This window comes from Alligator sinensis, unplaced genomic scaffold (genome assembly GCF_000455745.1).
Source record: "Alligator sinensis unplaced genomic scaffold, ASM45574v1 scaffold1012_1, whole genome shotgun sequence".
NCBI lineage: Eukaryota > Metazoa > Chordata > Crocodylia > Alligatoridae > Alligator > Alligator sinensis.
Window position 1 is genome coordinate 734,111 of NW_005842104.1, and position 22,112 is coordinate 756,222.

Consider the following 22,112-nt stretch of genomic DNA (forward strand, 5'->3'; position numbering starts at 1 on the left):
TTTGCCCTCCCCGCTCCACATCCATCCAGAAACCTCAGGTAACCGGCATGTTTAGATATCTGGCACCCCCCATTCCCCACTCATGCTGGATAACAGGGATTTTACTGTAGTTTATCTTATGCTTTCTTATATAGGGATCATCTCAAGAAAGTATAGGTAGGACAGATTAATCATATATTGCCAAAACCATAGAAACAGGTCATCAGATGCCAAAAAATCAAAACCATGCTAAGTTCTGCCCAGGGACAGAAGCTGGGACCTTGGGCACTACACGAGATACTGTTACACAGTGGTTACTGCAGATTTACGTCAGCATATGTCTTTTAAGTGATGCTACTGAACAGTAGCCTAATAATACTGTGCAGTAGCATATTAGCACTGTCTGTGCTGTGACACGCTACTGTGCAGTATTATTAGGCTACTGCACAGTCAGTATCTCATGTAGATGCACCCCTTGTGTCCTCTTTAATCAGATAAAGGATCTAGAAAAGGAACTACTAACCAGAAATCAAAATGAAACTCAAATCACTTTGGGGAAACTCCTCTCCCCCGGAATCTACTGAGGTAACTGTGATTAGATTTTAAGTCCTGTTAATATGAAAACATGTGTTTGATAATTCATCTGCACCCTGAGTCTCAGAATTGAGATGTTAAGATTCAGAAAGTCCCACTGATATTTTTCAGATTATATAGATAACCGAAGGATTTGGTGAAAACCTGGAGATGAGATATTATCCAATCAGAAGATCCTGCAGCAGAAAACATGTTTATGGGACCAGTACAATGAGAAGATACAGTAGGTTAAGAAAGGCATCCCTGTGAATGGGTAAAATGATCTCAGAAATCTAAGAAGGTTGAAAAAAAAAATCCCACCTAAATCTGCTGCCAGATTATTCTGAATAGGTATAAAGCTAATCCCTGTTAAATCACTGATCTTTCCTTTGCTAAGCATTATTACTATGGACACTTAAAGGTAGGAATAATTTTGGGAAGAGGGAAAATTCCATGGGCAACATTCACTATTTACAGCCACATGAAGAGGAGATGCAAATGAAGGAATTTGTTTTTACACCCATCTCTACTGACGCGCTCTATTATTCCTTGAGGCCCCAATCTCAGAAACACAAGAGTGCTTAGATACCTACAGTGCACAGGTGAACTCTAGTTTCACAGAAATCAGCAGAACAATTAATGTTTGCAACACATTAATGAAAGTACTTAGAAAGTAATTAGAGACATCACATTCAGGCCATTCAGGCCACAGGTGCTACATTTCTACAAGGAGAAATCACTGCTCTCCCAGTGGGAACTGCAAGCATGCAAGTGTTCATTTAATTTCTCATGAGGGAAACATGCCCCTTTCAGGAGAAAGATCTTTCAGGTGTTAACCTGGAAGATCTTCCTTGTGAGAGAAACTCTTTCACAAGAAAAACCTGTACAGTCCCCTCCTGAACCGGTCCTGGAGGGGAGCAGCAGGGCAATGCTCTCTACCTCTTCCCTAGATTGAAGACTAACCAGTTTGGGGAATGGGCTGGGGACTTTGCCCCGCTGCTCCCCTTCCCTCCTGGATGGGTCCAGGAGGGGAAGGCACCAGCTACTGTTCTTCCCTGCCTCTTCCCCAAGTCAGGGACTGCCAGCTGGGCAAGAGGGGTGGTAACGTCAGAATTGGGAAACAGAATTCTGGACCCTGCTGGCTTCCCCCAGCTGCCTGTACCACTCAGCTTGGTGGCAGGGGCTGCAATTTTAAAGGCAGCAGTGCTGGGAACTGGGGCAGGCAGGTTCTCCCAGATTTGGCCCTATGGGGTTTTGATGCAGTGTGTGCCATCCAGCAATTTAGAAGCTGGGGAGCTAGGAACTAGAATGGGGGAGGTTCTACTTGTCCCTGATTCCCTATGCCCCTGGCTTTAAATCTCTCTATGTGCAGCCCATCTGGGCTGCACACTCAACAATTTAAAAACCCAGGGGCTACCTATTAACAGCCTGCCCCCTTCCCAGGCAAGGGAGAAGGCAGGCTGTCAAGTGCTGGGCTCCCCTATGGACAGGGGTGGCCCAGACAGCATCCGTTGGCTGAAGAACTCACCTGTGTACCCCGTCTACCAGGGACCTAGAACACTACAGCTCCCAGCCTATTTTTCTACTGGTAAGAATTTTAAATATTCTTATCAATAGGAATGCATGCCTGTCTGTGACCTGTATTTAATACAGTTATACCTGTAATATTCCACTTGGTGCCATGCCCTATAGAAACCATCTAAAGACTGCTCTCCTTGACGTATGTACGTGGTCTTGCTGATATAAACACCTACAGAAGTGGAAAGAACAAGAAAGTAAGAACCTGAAATATATATAATCTTAATCATACAAACTTAAAAGCTTGGAAACTATGGATTTATAAGTTTCCAGCTACATCATGTTATCTAAAGAGGAAGAACTGATTTTAAAGACATTCTGAATATTCAAAAGAAAACTGAATTCAGATACAGTCTAACATTTGTTGTCTTATATGCAACCTTATTCTTAGCACGATCATGAACGGAAGCAAAGTCATCTGAATTACCAAAAATAAATCTTACCATCAAATCGAACACGAGGTCTTTCCAAAAACATTTCCCTCCAGGAGGAATAGGGAACAAGTTTATTACAGCTCCTGCCCCATACTTTCAAACAGGCCTGACGCCAGATTTCAGGATCCCTAATAAGAAAAGTAATAATCATAGGTTAACTGCATGTGGCTGAAATCCTCTATCAAAATATGAAGAACACAAAGTGACTTTAATAATATAATGGTGAACGGGGTAGGGACACACGTAAAAACTGTTTTCTTCGGTGCTTAGATTTCTTAATTCACCTAGTGATAGTACTGAGAATCGTTATGAAGTCAGAAAGCCATTTTCTCTTCTCAAAATACAACATCATAATTCAATCCGAGTGACGTCTCAAACGTCAGTATGTCATCCTGACACAACACTGATGAAGAGTTGCTACTTGACTACATGAAGATGCTAAGCACCTAATTCTGCCTCTATGGAACATTCTTCTGGGGAAAGGTACTTAATTTCTAAGCACTGTGATGGCTAAATAGGGGCACCCGCAGGGATGTCATGCATCTGATGACTCCTTACAACCTTCATTCAAAAATCAAAAACTATTAGAAGTAGTTTGTCCATCCAAATACTTCATCCAGATAGTTATGCCATACTTTTCAGTAAAGTATTCAAGCACCTAATTAGAATTGTCAGGATTTTAATATGGGATTGCACGAGTAAGGCAAGCAGAATTTAGACCAAAAGATACAGCAGTCGAATAGCAAAAAAAATTTACACAGGATAATCTGATCTGTAAATTTATTACAGGTCTCTGTCTAGTGGACTTTCATATACTTTGACAAGTCAAACTCTTTACATGGGAATAAACATTATTTTATGCTGTTAATGTACTGAGATTAACTTTTTGTTTGTTATGTTTTTATAAACGACATTAAAAGTAATTGCCACCTGGAATTTTCAAATTTCTAAAAATGGTAAGTTTTCTATATAAGTGTCTCTTGACTACATTCTTCGTTTAATAACCACTTTAAAGAATGGGATTAAAGGGTAGGTTGTTAGATCAGAGAAAGATTCTTTGTTCTTGAACCTTGAGAACAGAAGATAATATCTTACTGCAGAAAAAAAAGTTTCATCTGTACCTGGCACAAATGTAAAATCCTCTACAGACCAGAGATAATTGTTCTAATGACCGTAGGTCCAGGTCACTGGAAACCACCCATCGAAAAATGTACATTAGTACTTCCATAGGCAGCACTGTGAACAGAAAATAATCAAAAGATCAGAAGGTAACATGAGTACCAAAGAACTTATTTCTCTAACCCCAATCTTTTGGAGTAACTAAAACCTAGTCTTCCAGAAGTAGTTAGAGAACAATTGTCCACTGGCATTTGAATGGGAATAGTCTACTAATTACATAAAGTATGGTACAAGATTTCACATTATTATATTATAAATCAAAGGAAAACATTTTATAGCATGGTTTTAGATTATAAATGCATGTAGTTTCAGGGGACAACTATTATATCAGTTGACTTTATGAAGCCACAGGCGTTAGCATATAATAAGTTCCTTATACATGCAAAATGGCTGATAAAACAACATTTAATTTAAACAACTGCTTGTTCCATGTAACCATCTTATATCAAAAGTGATGCACTGATATCACAAACTAAGCCAAGTCATTGCTTGGATGGAAGACGCTACATAACAATTGCCCTGATTGCTTTCTGCCTCCCTAAGAGTCTCTCTGCAGTTTTACCTAGGTATTATCTTTAGTACAATATCTGCATATTGAAAGTGTTGCTATAGGTTTTTAACAGCTGCTGTTTTCGATGGCCTGTGGGAGGAAAAATTCTTATATATACACATCTTTTACTTATTGCCTAGGGCAATTGAGATGTTTGGTCTAAAATGCTGAGAGCTCCTCTGATGATAACACCTGGCAAAATACAGGGGGTATAGCAATAGCCACCACTAACAGATTTTGTACTTAAGGCTGCACAGTTTTTTACTAAAATTTAAAATACTTTCACACACTAATTGCTTTCTAGAAGAGAAAAACATTCTTTTAGTTTGGATTTTCCCATAGGGTGGGTGGAAGGGAAGGGGGAGGATGCTGATTATTTTGACACAAGATTATTTCATATAGTCATCAGGACTTTGGATATTTAAATTCAGCACAGGAATCATGCCTTCCCTGCATTTGGAAAATTAGATTTTAATACAGTACAGATGATAGCTATATATACACACATAAAGATGCTATAAAGTTGCTTTCAATAAAGTATACACATACACCAATGAAGGGGAAATAAGCTATAAGCTGACAGCTCTTATGTAGTTATACAGTACTTAGTTCATTTAGATCCTGAGTCTAGCTTTTGGTGCTAATGCTATTAACAAAAAAAATGATCACAGGATATGGGGTGGGTCAACCATACAGCAGATTCTTTTCTTTCCCACATCCTTGCTACTTTCTAATCAAGGGCTCAAGGGGTGTGTAACTGCTGCGGAAGTGACCAATAGCGACCATACCAGCTAATGAAGTGACTCCAGTCTAACCAACACAGCAAAACAGAATAATAGCAAAACAGCAAAAAGACTAAAGGGGAAATAGCTTTCAGCCCTCCTCTGGTTAAGCCTGGAATTCCTGATAGTCAGTCTTCTGATACAGGAACACAACTTCTTGATAGCTTTGTACAAGAACGTCTGGAGAAGAAACAGTTGTTCCAAATGGTCTGAGTGAAAGATGATGATGATGACGATAATAATACAAACAGTGCCATAGTTTTAATGAAGTCCTGTTTTCCTTGTGCTTGACTTGGAGAGATCACATAGGTTTATTTTGCTTCCTTGAGAAGATGAGGAAGAAATCATGCCAAGTTTCTGAAAAGGGACTTGTGATTATAAGGGACATATAGAATATTGTATAGGGGCCTGATTTTCAGAGAGCACGTGCTTGCCCTGTGCAAAATAGATCCCTCCCAAATTATTTCCATTTTAAGATTGGAAGCACTCAAATATCCTTGGTAATATTAAAAAAAGGTCCCCTGGATACAGTATTTTAATCTGTGTATGAATGTATTCATTTATAAACAACTATGAAAACATTTATTTGATAAAAAGGATCAGAAACACTACACCACCAAATGTAAAATATATAGTATTCCATAACACAAGCCACTTTTATTCATACTTATGAAACTGTAGCAGACTAATATATGCCAGGAAAAAGGGAACTATTTCACATCTCTAAACAAATTCTGTCCTTCTCAAGACTGATAACTGGCTAGTTCCAAAGATACGTCACTTGAAATAAGCAAATTTCAAAGTGTGGCTCTGATCCTTTGAAGTGCTCTATATAACATCTGCCCACAGTAAGTAGCTTGCAGCACTGAGACAAGGACATGAACAGTTGATATGCATTTTTGCAATATTTCTAGTTATAATAATGATGATCAACTAGATACTTTAAATCACTTACTAGTAAGGCAAATGTAAATTTTACAAGGAATGGTCTAATGAAGTTGGGCTTAAATATCTCCAAACATTTCTCCTCTACAATGTTATGTTACATGTATCTGTTACATAACAGATCTCACACCTGAGATATGAGTCTGACTGACATCAAGCTCAGGCTGACAAAGTTTGACTGAAAATTCCTGAAGAGTGAGCTGCTGCTGGAAATAGGACAAAAGATCAGCCATCTTGCCATCATCTTCATTATCCTCAATGCTACAGAAAGGAGAAAAAACATCACTGATATACTTATTTACTCTTCAAACTGACTTTTTCCTAAGTATTTCTGATTTGTATTTAAGAGTTTTTAATCCAAATCTAATTTCCCTTTAAATTAAATTTCAGAAATCCAATGCAGTTTGTTTAGGTTTTGCTAAAACAGGAGTTTGATAGTAATTGAAACATTCAAAACTAAACAGTTTCTTTTTTCAAACTGACATATTCACCTGCAACTTTTGCAAAACAGTCACTGGAGAACTGTACTAGAACATAAGAGGCAAATAGGAAACTACTGTTTGTTCTCCAAGATGATCTATCTGCAAAAAATAGCAGCAATACTAATGGAAAGTTATATTTTTATAACACATAACTCAAGGTGGCATTTAAAGCAGCTAAGGAATTTTTTGACCATTTGTATGAGGTAACTGTACCCCTTTGTGGATTTCCTCACCACCTATCCCCTAGAAGAAATGATTTGACAAGTCTTGTTCAGCATCGGGCCATTAAACATACTAAAGTGTAAATTATTAGTAAACAAGATTGCAGTAGAAACTAATTACTATTAATTAGTAAATATACTTTCCTAATACACTGAAAAACATTAATGCAATCCAAAGATTAAATCTGGGTTCTTTATAATGAGGCTGTCGTACACAGATGAATGCAAGTAACCACTCACACATGGCTCTTCTTAATAAGAAGATAGCTGTCAAAATAGCACAGGTGCAAGAATTTCAGGGAATTACTTTTAATTCTCTTTTAGCTTGGTTGTGCTATAAGAAAGTTTAACTAGGGAAACTTGGGGGGAGATCTCTATATAGCTACAGAGCTGGTAAAAGGCTCTTAAAATATTTTTAAAAGCAAGCTGCTACTGAGTCTGACACACCTTAAACCACAGTAACATATTGCCATGCAAGAGAGGGAAAATTGATAAAACAGTTGTGACTCACCTTGCATTAGAGCAAGAGAGAGAGCCAATTCAATAATGCATTTTAGTTAAATGCAGCTCTTTCCCTTGCAATGATGTAGAGAACTTATATACGTTTTCAGTTTAGAAAGCAGAAATACTAATAGCTGTATTGCTATTTAATCAGTTAAAATTATGGCACTTTTATAAAACATATAAGGGGGGAAGCGGCGGAAGCTGGCTCCACCTGGAGTCAGGGAGGAGCTATTAAAAACTATTTAAGAAGCTTACATAGTTGGTACTAGATTGAAAGGAGTAAAGGTGAATAACTGGGAAAAGGTGAGGAATCTAAAGAAGTTATAAGACTTTGCAACCAAGCATGTTCCTACTTTGTGGACTTGTACTAAACAGCTTGTGCTGGCAAGGCATTCAATATTATAGTAAGAATACTAACTTAGATACCCAGAAAAGCACCTGAGCTCTTCTATTTCCTTTTTTTGTAAGGATGTTTCCCAGCTGTATCTGTATCTGCCTACAAGAACAGAATCTTCTATGGGTTTTTTTCTGTTGGCTCAAGCTATAACATGAGGTTCTTCTCCCAACTTAGCTCCTGTTCACACACATCCTAGCTGAGGTAAGTGCTGGTTTAAGTGTAATCTACCTAGCTTTTACCCTAGTTTGGGACAAAAACTTGTCTGAAGCTCAAGGGTTGCTGATATTGGATCTAATTATGAGGACAGAGCAGTTCAAATTACAACTGCTCAGTTGCTAATCCAATTGCTCAAAGGGATGTTTCATGCTGTGGTTGTGGTAGCTCAAAGACAGTACTTCTAATGAATGGGTCACCAATGTATGGTCTGCAGACTGGATCTGACCTACAGAACCTCTGGATACAGCTTGTGGATGTGGGGCTTTCGTGGTATTCAGATGAAGGCAGCTCTGCTGCAGGTGCTCTCCCTGTGCTACCACGGGGAGAAACAGTAGTGGTGGTGGAGTCTTAGGGCCTGTCCATCCAACACAAGCAGCCAGATACTAAGGTCAAAGGTTCCCTACCCCTGCTCTGATGTAAACTGCTTCTGTGCAGACAAACTCTGATAATATAGAGTACCTTTAAAAAAAAATTAGCTTAACTTGAACTAACCTAAAGATTACTTTAGCTGTACAACTGACAAATCTGAAATGTAAAATACAAAGTAATAAGATGGGTGTTACATGTTTAAATTGCTAAATCACTACTGTTTACTAAGCCATTCTAATCATTCAGGATAAGTTTTGGGGTTTTTTTTTGTTTTGTTTTTGTTTTTTAATTGACTCTAAAAGCATTAAACACTGACCCTCACATCACTTCTTCTTTAATGGCTCCTATGCCTATTAAAGGATCTGCAGAACCTTCTATAGAACTAAAATAAATTCAACAGGGCTGTTTTTCAAGCTTTTGCTAACTTTATAAACACATGGGTGGCACTATAGCAAGTATATGTACACTAGAAATAAAATGCCTAAGTCTGATTCTCAATAGCGCACACTATCATACTTACTACCTCTTTCCAATTCCATCACTGTCCGGCAACCGTGTATAGGTGATCTTAAACTCTATATCAGGTACAAGTTGCATGGCTAGACGATAAAACTTGATGGCTGAAAATAAAGATAATATTTATTACATGAAACTTGTTTAATGCCCACTGTATCAACATTGGGTTGCTTGACAGCTTGTCTGTAGCAAACTGCAACAATTACAGCTAAAATAAAGCCAAGCTTTGGGATGTAGAGTGGAGCAACATTAACTCCCACACCTTCCTGGCTAGTAGTTTCTTTACTAAACAACTTAAAACTAAACTGATTAACATGCTAAACTAAACTTGAGCAAGGAAGACAGCCTTGCTAAAAACTTTAATTTTCAGGACCTTAAAAGCTATTTGCACGCTTGAAGAAGAAAGTTCACATCTATGAAAGCTATCGGCATGTATAGAATCAATTCTCTGGCTAAAAATGAGCCATGATGTTAACCAAAATGGATGAGCTAAGTCGTATATTCTTATTTTACAAAGGCCTCCATTTTATTTTCAAAGTTACTGACCACTCACAAATCTTATCTTGGATGCTAAGCTACAGGGTTGCAACACTTTTCCAAATATGAACAGAGTATGAGTAGACGGACAGCGATACACACTATGGGCTTCCAGTAGCTGAAGCTTTCAGATGTTCGGAATATTTAAAAACTGCAGCAGAGTGAAGATGGGTGCTATTCAGTGCCCTCTTGACATTGGGGACATGCATATGAAATAAGTCAACTTCACTAATGCTGACTGGCAAAGGAATAACCACGAAAGTAGGCAAGGAAAGGCACTAAGGAGGTTTCACTTAAAAGTGCAAAAGCAAGGAAACCAATGGAAATTTCAAGAGGGCCTTTGCTTCTCTCTCCTCTTCAGCAGGTAAGATTCCAGGATTGGCAGGTAAACAGAGAACACTCCCTTCTGTTTGTAGTACCCAGAGAAAATGGATGTCTAAAATTAGTATAATCCACTAACTCGAGGCTCATAGCAATATTGTCTCTGAACTAGATGGGAAAATCATGCTGCTACATAGAAAGAATAGTTATCTAACTTTTATTGTAACTACAGTTCAGCAAGTGTAACCATTACAGATCCCATTGCAGAGGCATGTGCATGTCCCTGAAGAGTTGAGTTGGATTTCACATGTGCCAGTGGCCAAATCCCTCCCATAGTTTCCTCAAATCAGAAGCTTGTGTGTGCTGAAGACTTATAAAAGCAGGTTTTAGAATCTCATTGAAGGTGACTGGCAAACAGCATTCTTTCAAGATACATGATGACATTTGGGACACATACTGAGAACCTATTGACACACCCACTTTTACTGAATCTCCCAAATCTAGTATACACACACACTTCTACTGAAATTCATCAAATCAAGTGAATGATCTTTCTTGTATATACACAAGCTGTTGTACCTAAATGCCTTGTAGATTTTGGAAGCAAGAAGAGGATGCTCCTTGAGCTCTGGTGGAATGAGCCTTAAGAGTTGGTAAAAGTAATTACATCCAGCTAAACCTATTTGACTGAAGGGTGAGAAAAAGCCTGGACAAGATGCAGGCCTTGTTGGGCAGGCTAAAAGAGTTACTTTAGTGAAGCCTCTTAAAGAGATGGTATGCGAGTGAGCTGTAGCTGCTGGAACTAAATAGGGAAATGTAGGGTAGTGATACATTATACCTGCCTGTTAAGCTCTGTGCTGAACAAGATAACAAAAACCTAAAACAAGTTAAATTAACGATGTGCTGAGATTGAATGAAGGCAGCTTAGATCAGGGATGGACAAAATATGGCCTGCAATCAGAATGCAGCCCACCAGGCTATTTCATCCAGCCCAAAGGCAGCTGCCTATCATGCTCCACATGGGGCTGAGCCCCACCTACTCCAGTCAGCGCTGTATGCTACATTCCCACCCTCATACATAGGAAGGCCCCAGTCTCAGACCTGCCCAGTGTGCACAGCTTCTGGGTAGGGCTGCTGCTGCCACTGTTGCAGGTGCTTGGGGAACTACCCAGCTCCTCTGGCTTCCAGCAGCTCCTCCTTGTGTCCCTACTGCAGCACTCTGAGCAGCAGGTAGGAAAGTGGGGGCAGACAGTGGGATGCTAGAGCTGGGTGGGAACACAGAGTGTGGGGCTGGCGGGAATGTGGAGCTTGCACCCAAGGGATGGCAGGAGCAAAGAACCCAGGTCATCCCAATTCCATCACACGGCTCCACGCTGCTCATGTGCACATCCTCCCTGCCACCATGTGCAGATCCCAGAACTGGCTGGAGCTGAGTTGCTGGGGCTCCGCCTGTGTGGGCCATGAGCACCACAGGGTCTGCTGCCAGTTGCTGCTGATGCCAGCGGTTGCAGGAGCTGTGCACCATGGGGGACATGTGGAGGAGGAGGCTCCCCACGCACACTTCACTATACCCCTCTCACACACCCCCACAAACCCCACACTCCATCCCACCACACCCCTCTACAAACAACCACAAACCCCACACACACAGAGTACACAAGAGTAAAACTTTATTTTGAGCTATTATGCAGTCACCTGCAAACACTATGCAAACACACATACATCAGGACAAAAATATGTTTTGAAAATGTTTCTTGCAGCCCTTGACAGCTCACTAAAACTCATTATACAGCCCTCCAGCCAAAATAATTTCCAACTTCTGGCTTAGAATCCCAGTATTCCCTAACTGTGGGAACATGCTTGGCATATAATTATTGTCAAGAACATAAGTGCCATAGTGGGGCCATGTAGCCCAGTATCCTCAGACAGTGGCAGGAGTAGCTGCTTTAGAAGGAGAGCACATGAATAAGGTATATCAAGAGCCACAGTGGTCAAACCGTGGCTCACAAGTCGTGCACAGCTTGCCAGCACAGTACTTGCAGCTTTCTGGGGCTTCTCTGCCAAAGCCCCACCCACTTCTCCCTAGGACAGCTCCAAGGGACACCAGGCTCCCAGGGGTGGGGGCTGCAGCCATGCCACTTATCCTGGGGCATGCTCCCTATGGGGAAAGCTGGAGTGGCTCAGCAGTGCAGGGCAGGAGTGGTGGTCACCTCCACTCCGGGTCGCTCAGCACTTCCCATCCCCTCGCTCTCCAGCTTTGGGGGACGATCGGATGTGGCTTCTAGGGTGAGTAACTCTGGCCACCCCGATCTAGAGTGATCTCTCTCTTGTCATACCCTCCCCAGCATCTACCATTTTTAACCCTGCCAGGGCATACATCCCTGACAATAAATATGTAATCAGGAAATGCAACTAACCAATACAATCAAATGTGTACAAGCTAATGATAGCATAACAAGGTATCTATGTATTAAGGATGTAAATACTGATTTTAAAAACTAGCCATTTAACCTGTTGTAATTACAAAGGTTAAAAGGTTAAACAATTAATTGGTATTGCAAACCCCAGCTTGGTCCATGTGGGGCTGCTCTGGCCAAGGACCAGTGGGGTGCTTCCAACCTCCCCCCCACCCATACAACAGGGACTCAGCAGTTCCCTAGGGCTATGCCTCAAAACAAACTGGGTGGGTCCTCTCTGGGTCTGGGCGTAGCCATAGGGCTGAATCACAGGCCTGGGGATGCCATCCCATGCCCCCTTACATAGTCCTAGCCCCTGCCAGCCCCGACAGCAGCTGTAGGTCAGCCTAGGTGGGGGTGTGTGCAAGCACCTCTAGTAACAGCTGCTACAGGAACAGAAGGTGCTGTATCTATCCAGGCATAGGGACAAGTACTGCAGCGCTGCAAATTGGCAGGTGGCGGAGAGGCTACAACTACTCCACGGCCCACAGAGCCTAGCTACAGGTACTAGTCCCCCCTCCCCTTCCTCTCTCCCACCTGCCCTGCTGCCTTCTGGTTCCTGCTGGGGCACTGCACAGCTTTCCTTCTCTCCTACACTTCTCTACCGGACTACACCCTGCCCCATGCTAAATGATAACCGGTAAGCTACAACCAGTTATCACTGGGCTTATTGGCTAAACTATTAATCATTTAACTGTTCACATCTTTACTGTGTCAGCATAAAAGATCCACAATTTTTGGAAGATTTTGGACCTATCCCCTCTGTCAACTTGCTTACCAGGCTGATGCTTTTCATTGTATTTTTTTTATACTCATTGTGTCCACCTACTCAAACCACGTCACTCAAAGTGCTATCACTCTTACTGCAATAACATCTTTGAGCAGCAGATACAAAATAGGGGGGGGGGGGGGGACGGGGCATATTAGGAGAGGTTTTTGAGATCCAACTATATCAGTATAATACTAATGGACTCTGGATAGGTCCAGAGTATAGCTCCCGTCCTTGCTCACAATTTGTTTTTGTGAAGAACGAAGCTAAGTTAATACCCAGAAACCATCTTATCCATCTGGGTATATGAGGCTCCGCGAGCCACAAATCCCTGAAGTGTTCATCCTTTTCATATTAGGAGAGGTTTTTGAGATCCAACTATATCAGTATAATACTAATGGACTCTGGATAGGTCCAGAGTATAGCTCCCGTCCTTGCTCACAATTTGTTTTTGTGAAGAACGAAGCTAAGTTAATACCCAGAAACCATCTTATCCATCTGGGTATATGAGGCTCCGCGAGCCACAAATCCCTGAAGTGTTCATCCTTTTGGTTGAGCTGACAGTCATTTATTCTTCTGTGTTTAAGGGCAACTAGAATGTTGATATGAAGTTTTCTGCTGGAGTCAATTCTCAAATTGGTGGGTATGTATGCAAAAAGCCCTTGTGCATCCTGGATACTTTTGAATGAGAGGGGGCAGAAACTGACAATATCAGTGAATGATGCATACACATTGCTGCCATGTGGAGCTGAAGGAAAAATCCACATTTTAACTACCATCAAACAAATTCAGCCCATGGACTTTGAGCACAAATATCTTAAGCTCATGTCTCCTCTAGAAGTTTGGTACCTCACTTCAGACAACCAGGATGCAGCCACTACTTTAGCACCATGGGGACGTAATAGGATACTTAATAATAGATTTTGTAGGGGAATGGGGGGTTAGATTTGTGCTGGTGTTGGGTGAGGTCTGACAAATTTATTGCATTCAAGCCCTAATAATACAAGTGTGAAGCTAGTCCTTATCCAAGTTGGAATTCTTTTAGTAATGAAGTAAAGTTACGGACAAACTAGCATATTAAAGCAATAACAGGGCATGAAGGCTTAACTAAAAAACAAGTGAGTTTGTATGCTTTCAGTGACTATACAGTAGTCAAAACTAAATCAGTGCAGCTTAACTTTCCCTTATAAAATGTTCTGCAGAAAGTCCCTGACTTCTGTTAACATGCTTTATTCCAATCACTCGTCTATCCTGTAAGAGGAATCTGTTCTCTGATAGGTAAGCTTTCACTATAGTGGAATTTATCTCAGCTCTTACTCCATCTCAGCGCAAAGAAGTTTAAGTAATTTTTTTCTTGTAGTTCACCTGAAAGTGCAGACAGGCAAAGAGTACAGTGGAAACTTGCCTGAATTCCTGATGTCTACACAGACTAGCCCTCCCTTCCTCCTTGGGTATGCTACCAATATAGTGAAATACTTCCTAAATTTGAAGGGCATAAAGAGCTGCAGCTGATCAGAACCCCAACTTGTCTATGGGTTTACTGATTGCTTGTTTGATTCCTCCAGCACAGGCCCCCACCTTTCTTCTCCTCCTTCCCACACTGCCTTCTTTCTTTTGTATTCAAATTTCTCTCTCAATACTTTATGCACATCCTTTAACAGCATCTAACAAAGTGAGCTTGAGCCCAAGAAAGCTTGTGCTACAGATATCTGTATCTAGGTTAGGAGGGGGTTGTGTCCCTTTGTTTGATCAAGTCAGTCCTCAATAATCAGATTAATGGGAGCACTGGCAATTCGTGACGGCACTTGAAAGCTGAGAATTTAAGAGTCCGTCCATGCTCTCATACCTAAGGTTTCAGGAATTCTTGAGGAAAAAGTCCTAGAAGGTTTTAATAGCTGGCTGTTGCTAGGGCTGACATGACAGCTTCATCCAGAGAAGATGCCAAATTCTTTGGTACTGCAACAGATACAAGCCCCTGCATCATCTCTCCTGATTCAAGGGGCTTCTTCCAGGTCCTGGCTATTGATGCCAGTTGTGACTAACTGAAACCTACTCATCTCTCAATGCATGCAACAGAGGTCTGCTTTGGATTTTTATAACTCCACTCTGACTGGGTTAGATGAGGTTAGAAAAAGAGGTCTGTTGGGTACAGAGAACAAAGAGGGTTGGTGTTAAGAAGGGTGTAGGGAAGGTGTAAGAAGATTATTACCAAAATGAGAAAGCAGGAGATCTGTAGACACAGAACACATTTCTTTCTACACAGAACACTTGTTCAAGCTGACTGAGTAAAGTGCTGCTGTTCGCGATGTTGCCTGCTCAAACGTTGCTTGTAGGCCAAAGGTAAAAACTACTGGTCTAAGGTGCCACAGCTTTTGAATCACTTTGGCAAAACCTGTGTTAGGTGCTTCAGCTATCATATGTTCCTGGACAGGTAAACTGAAAGTCACAAGCCACACAACTAAAAGGTCAGACATGTCTGGAGGGGGTCAGCCCAGGCTGTAGGGCATTTTCAATGCAAGGTCCCAGCATCAAAAAGAGAAACAGTTTCTCACAAAGTAGTGTCCCAGTGACCTGGATAAAAAAGGGGGTGGTGCCACCTCAGATCAGCAGTAGCCTGAGTGGGACCCTAATAGAGCAATTCAGTGAGCTGTAACAGTATGCACACCTTACTGATGAGCTATTTTTAAAAAAAGGGGGCTCTTAAGTGCTGGTAAATTTCAAGCCATCTAGGAGCCTATTCCAAGAGGGGGCAAATAAGTTCAACTTAAACCCAAAATTGTGGTCCTGAAATGCCCATACATCTACCCCTAACACTGGAGGCACCTCAGTTTTACATTAAAGATCCCTGGACACTTCCAAAGCACCCAAGTCTTTTCCCAGTTCTCACACTTCTGTCCCCTGCATGGAAAAGTTCTGTCCTAGAGGAGAACACGGCTCAAGTATATGACTTACACAAAAAAAACCAACAAAAAAAGAAAAGTCATATCAGCAGTTTATTAATGATTGATTGATATTTAAAAATAACCCCTACCCCAAACTGCTTAGAATCCAAGAATGGAAAGTAAAATTGAAAGCACAAATGCAGTATTTTATTCAAAGAGCTAGTCATCATAAGACAGCTCTTTTCACACTTTCCAAAGTGTGAAAGTTCCTATAAAGAAACTTCTCTAAGAATAATGCAAAAATCTATTCAAGGGATAGCTTTTAATGCAGTTCACTACTTGTAACAGATCTGTGAAAGTATTAGTATATATTTTCAGGTCCTCTCAGCAACAGCCTTGTATAGGAAAATAGTTATCAAAGAGCAACAGATGCCATGTTATGGATGTGTGTTATCTGACCACTCTCAGTGCCACAGAACTATTCATGAGTTTACAATACACCAACCTCCTCAAAAGCTGCCTCCTTTTTGCTACTGCTTTTCATGTGCAAAACTCTACAACAGATCAAACCGAAGCCAGATAATCCCAAGTACTACCTAAATCCGTTGCTCTTCCTGAACTTTCAGAGACTACCTGTCAGCCACTTAAATAGAACAGAGCAATTATTTGATATGCTGCTTTTTTTGTAGCTTGGAGTTTACTGTAGATGCTTGTGCCTTATGTTGCTCGTTTTGTAGAAATAAATAAGATGCTGGGAAGTATATGAAATACTGCCAACTTAAATCAACTCTTACTGACTTTTCAAGGCTTATGGTTCATCTTTCAGTATGAAATATTTGGCTTCTAAATATTGTTACAACTTTTGAAAGCTTCTAGCTGAGATGATTTCTGAACATAGTGTACTGCGGCTATGATTTTAAGTACAATATGTTCTGAAGTGTTCCCAGTTTGAAGCTTTCAAAGTTGCTGAATCACTTTTTACCTCTATAATATTTTGCTTTCTAAGCCAACAATCAGTCTTCAAATTACCCTGTAGCTAGAACCAAGCTCCAGGGACTGAATGACAGATGCAACATGTAATCAACATAGGGAACACAGGAATTAACACTCAACTTTGAGATGCTTTGTTGCCTAGTGGAATTTATAACCCAGAGGTTTGCCATATACAATTCCTCAACAGTTTAAACTCCTAAAAAGGATTCCAAGCAGCCATCCAGCAGAGGGCATAACATTTCCTACTGGCTGGCTTAAACAGCTGAAGGAAAGGGATGGGGCCTAACCAGATGTCTATAAGACAGTTGGGCATTTAAATTCTGGGTCAGAGAAACCTCCGTGCATTCCAAGTTCAGTTGGGAACCCTTTCCTGAAGTTAGGTGCTTAAGACAGACTGCGATTTTTTTTTTTTTCCAGCCAAGCAAGCCAGAAGGACATGTCACTACTTTCTTAAAGCAGAGACTCTATTACTTCCTAGCAGAAATTGTCAACTTCTAAGTTTTGGGGTATTCTGGGGTGTCTAACTTTTCCTGTTACAGCAAAGCTGTGACACTTTACATAAAATACCAAATGTTCCTTGGCATAGGGACAGTAAGCAGAATCTCCCTTTCCAGGTAAATGCCTTGGACATGAGGCTGTAGTGATCCCCTTGGCCCCAATTTATCCCTTTGGCCCATAAATTTATATGAAGTGGAACATCTTCAGGAGAGACTGAAAGACCGACCCAGAATCCTGAACAACCTGCTGGTTAAGACTATTCTAGGAATGAGAGCCCGGGTGGGAATCACTTATAAGCTTCAAAACAGACTGCAGCCAGGATTCAAAATTAATCTCTCATCCCAGAAGACTGATTTTTAACTGGTGAGCTGAGAATAAACTGTAAGACTGTGTGAGATTAGACCTGCTCTGCACATATACACCAGACTGGTCTTGTAAGATAGTGAAGCCTGCCAAGGTTCATGAGCCCTAGGCAGCAAGCCAGCAGATCAGAATCAGAGTGGTTGTGCGCAGGTCAAGCAGCAGAAACACAGGTGCAAAAGGATATGAGATCTAACAGGTGGAGTGCACTTTGTTGCGCATTAGCAGAGTAACAAAACTGGTCCTGTTTTGTGAGGAATATACATATATACAGATGCTTGTGCAGCTTGTTTTCTGTCTCATCACAAAGTATAAAACAAAAAGTGTTTAAACGGCTCTCATCTGAGTCAACTTGGTAGTCTTCTAGGACATGATTAATGGTTAATCAGTTGAATTTATATTTTGTATGCAAAGTTTTTGACTAACATGTCCTATCAGGCCTTTTCACCCTCAAGCTACTATATGACTCTTCAGGAATTGTGATCCATGGTCTAGGGAATTCCAAGACCACAATCTAGCAACATACCCAAGGATGTGCCCAACCTTAAATTACATCTTATAGCCTTAAGTTATAACCTGAAAAATAGCTCAGACTTCAGCTGGACTAAACATTTGAACTAAGGCATGTGTAAATACTTTGAACTGGGCCTACATACATGCCCTTCTACAAGCGTTTTGTCAATTCTTTCCCACTTTTGTACCACAGGGAACAGGAACAGCAGCAGGCTGTCAAAGGGCAGTTTAATTCTTCTTTGTCCTGACAGGGGAAACTTCAATTTTTGGAGACACTTGATACATTTAACATAAACAGATTTAACTTTAATCAGGTAAGTGTACCCACATAAGCGCTGAACGTGGTACATCACATAATGGCACTTTACTGTAAGACATGCAGAGGCTATGCAGTTCTTGCCAAATTGCAGATGTAATGAAAGAAACAAGATCATCAGATTTGCTATTAGGGCAACAGGAAAAGTGCTCAGGAAAAATGTAATCTGTTACACTGAAAATAGACATGGCTAGTGCTAAAGAATGAAAATTTCCTTGCCCAATGTCACATGATTTTATGCTACTTCTCAGCTTGGCAGTACAAATGCAATGAAACCGGTCTAAGACTGAGCCTGTAAAAGGCAAAAACCTACTGAATATGAAAAACTAAAGTCCTGGCATGTCTGGGGACTGTTTCCAGCTTATAGACTAGTGTGGAAAGAAAATTTAGGGCCCATTTCAGTTACCTCCTGGAAAATACCAGCTTTTACCTTTCACTCACTTTTGACTATAGAAACATCCTGTATATCCAAGTAACTGCTTATTTGTGTGTGCATGGTGTGAGGGGAGAGCAGAAGGACGCAACAGTAGATAGCAGTGAGCAGAGCAGCAGGGTTGGAAGGCTCCCCACTTCAAGATGAAAAAAGTGTTTAAGCTGGAACCCTTTCCCAGTCCTTTGAGATTTTAGTCTTAGCCTGGCTTCATAATACTTTCTTCACATTCAGAGTTTTGAACTACTTGAGCTTAAGGTAAGAACATAACTGCCATTTACTAGGTCAGAACATAGGTCCATCTTGCCCAGTACCGTGTGTCACAGTCTCCGCTCATGTCTCCAGGTAGAGTTTCAGTGGTCGGTGTCCAAAGGCTCCCTCAACTCCTTCAGGGGCAGTGCGGATGGGCCAGTGTGCTCTGCTCTGTGTCCCCTTCTGAATCTCTTCTTATTAACCTGTGACCTCACTCCTGTTCCCATTTTCTTTTTTGTTGTCCCAAGTAATTAGTTGATGTGGCCTCTCTTATTAAGGGAGGCTCACAGTTCTTGTGATGGGCCACAGTCCATGAGCTTTTGGCACAGATAGGCCTGTCACAGTGACAGACTGGGTGCTAGAAGGGACTGTGAACTGGGTATGACCAGGGTTTCCTTCCCGCTCCCCACCAACCCCAACTGTTCCTCTCCCACTTTTAGCCTCCAGCATTTAAAGTCTAGGAAGTTCTGATTTCAGAGGCTGTATCCCTAGCTCCCGTGCTCGTATCCCTAGCTCGCCTGCTCAATAGCTAGTGATACACCTGCTTCCCCACCCTAAAAAAACCCACAAACTTGACTAATCTCTTTTGAATCTAATTTAACACATCAGCCTCCAAAGCACCTTGAGGCAATGAGTTTCACACTTTAAATTACATGCTGTATGAAAGACATTCCTTTTGTTAGTTTTAAACTTGCTACCTACTAATTTCATTTTATAACCCCTAGTTCTTATGTTGTGAGAGACAGTAAATAAGTTCCTATTTACTTTCTCTTCAACACTGCTTACTACTTTTATAGCAAGTTAATTTAGTTATGAGGTGCTTCAATGATCCAAATTTTTTCTTAAAATTACTCTTTACAATTCTCTAGCTATTAATTAAGAGCGCATTGCTAAAGTTTCTCAATACAGCAGGTAAAACAAATAGCTTATCAGCTGTATGTAAGAAATACTAGATATGCAATTCTTAAATTAGTACAGGAGTGTTACCTTCATAAAGGGCCCCATTTTGCTCTTGTTCTACTGCTTTCAGAAACAGTTCTTTTGCCTGTAAAATAAATTAACACAAAACCAGTGACTTATTACAAGTACCCAGCACTTGCCAGAATTATCAGCTAACATGGCAAGTGTACATAGAATGAAGACTGCCATAACATGTCTGCATGTAACTAATGTGGAGGGATATTCAGATTCTATTAGCTATAGCTGAATTTCCCAGCCAGCCCAGAGCAAGTCTAATTCTGATTTTATTCCAGTTCCAAAATAATTTGATTTAATTTGATTAGGGAATTAAACCCTTCCTATTACACAATCTAACTTTCTAAAGCAGTTGTTCCCCACCTCTATAGACTCAGGATTCCCCTCAGAAAAGGCCAGCTCTTTGCTACCTCTTTTTTTTACTACAGAAAAAATAAGAGAACAATTTTTCTGTTACAAAGAACTCAGAAAGACCACAACGGGTCAATGTTTGACACTATGGGTTCCTATTTAGTTAACATTGAGCAACACTCTTAAAAGGATCTTGTGGCACAGTGGTTGAGAATCACTGTTCTAAAGCTTCATGGCTTTTCAAGAACTGATGGAAAATGTTCCCATTTCACCAAAGCTGGGGACAGGAGTGGGTAAGGGGTGGAGGGATGAAGATTAGGCTATGATAAAATATACCATTTGCTTACTTGCAGTGACATTTTGATTCTCAAGTAATTCAATAGTGTTCTAAAAATACTTGGCAGTTCTGGATGTAGAACAAGGCACCTGTGATAGTTGTGGTTAGCAAAAGGGGAAGACAGCCTGTAGTAGATACAAGTTGAAGTCCACAGTGTTACCTAGAGAAGATTGCCACTTTGCAGGGTCTGTGCTTTAGCTTGCCTGCCATATTAAAGAAACATAAGACCAACAAAAAAACATAGGTGCTGGAACATCAAGAACATCACAGGGACCATACTACTGCAATGTGCTCTTGCAAGTTCTTTGCAAACTGTCGCAAAAGGCTGGAGCAAGAAAGGAAATATGTAAGAAACTCAGGAGACAAGTGAAGAAGTGGACTTTTTTTTTTCCTGCTGTCCCTCCTTCCCCACCTTTCTCTCCTTTTAAGAATGGGAGAGAATATGCTCCAAATAGCTGCTTTACTAGAACGTACTAGTGATTGACTTAACTCAAGCTCTTTGGCTGTTTCGTACCTACTTGTAACACATTTTTATATAGAAATACAACTGACGATGGTCTGGAGTTTGTTTTTTTTTAAGGTAGATTTGGTGCAAGAGGCAAAAACTAATCATGAATCAGAAAAGATGGTATGTGCTTAGGGGTCTATAACAAAAAGTATGAGAAAAGAGTGAAGAATCTTGCTCCATGGTTTAAAGGTTACTGGTTTAACCAGCATCAGTTATAGACACTGCCAAAAACTAAAGTGGCTGCCTATTGACAAAAGGAGCAATCTTTTTCCTACCTTCTCCTCTTTTGCTAGTTCCTGCTTTCCTTTGGTATCTATAGTCTTTCCTCCAGGCCCTCGTATTGATGCCCTGCATGGCGGAGTGTCTGATCCATTAGAACTCACTCCTGGAGTAAGTTCAAACATCCACTGAGCTCGGAACATTTGGAGCTCTGCCTAAAAAAAAGAGAGGAAAGTTACAAGTCATAGATGGATTTTCCACTCTTGTTTATGGGTATTCCTCCCCTTGTTCACATGGAAAGTATTATGGTACAACAGACTGTAACCTGAGGAATTCGCCATTACTGAAATTCTTTCAAACACATGCTGAAGGTACACTTTAACCTTAACTCCAAAGATGTTTTTGGTCTAAAAATGTAGAAACATAACCCTTCAAAAACAAACAAACAAACAAACAATCAGAACACAATATGCTTTACTTACAGAATGGCTAAAATTGTAATACCAGCTTTATACCATGGAAGACAGTTACTCTTCACTTATCCACTATAGATCAGTATTAATTAATCAGTATTACTTATTAAAACAAGCTTGTCTGAAGAAACAATTTCCAGGGTGACCGCACAGGTAACGAACAGGTCTGGATTTGGCCCTATAATTAATCTTAACAA

General features: G+C 40.7%; 1 protein-coding gene across 5 annotated transcripts in view; it reads right to left on the reverse strand.

Annotated features, from left to right (window-relative positions):
• The window catches only part of FBXO9 (F-box protein 9), a 35,749-nt gene that overhangs the window by 7,692 nt on the left and 5,945 nt on the right, over positions 1 to 22,112 (reverse strand). For 4 of the 5 annotated variants that reach the window (XR_003094261.1, XM_025205100.1, XM_006024475.3 and 1 more), the window contains exons 2-8: positions 21,499 to 21,657; positions 20,040 to 20,097; positions 8,730 to 8,829; positions 6,151 to 6,281; positions 3,686 to 3,800; positions 2,574 to 2,692; positions 2,212 to 2,302 (exon numbers count right to left, since the gene is read on the reverse strand). Coding sequence is in view for 4 of the 5 variants with exons in the window: in XM_025205100.1 (XP_025060885.1) it covers positions 2,212 to 2,302; positions 2,574 to 2,692; positions 3,686 to 3,800; positions 6,151 to 6,281; positions 8,730 to 8,829; positions 20,040 to 20,097; positions 21,499 to 21,645 (761 nt within the window). In the remaining variant the exon portion in view is untranslated. The remainder of the gene's footprint in view (positions 1 to 2,211; positions 2,303 to 2,573; positions 2,693 to 3,685; positions 3,801 to 6,150; positions 6,282 to 8,729; positions 8,830 to 20,039; positions 20,098 to 21,498; positions 21,658 to 22,112) is intronic. The other variant, XM_025205101.1, reaches the window with a different exon arrangement.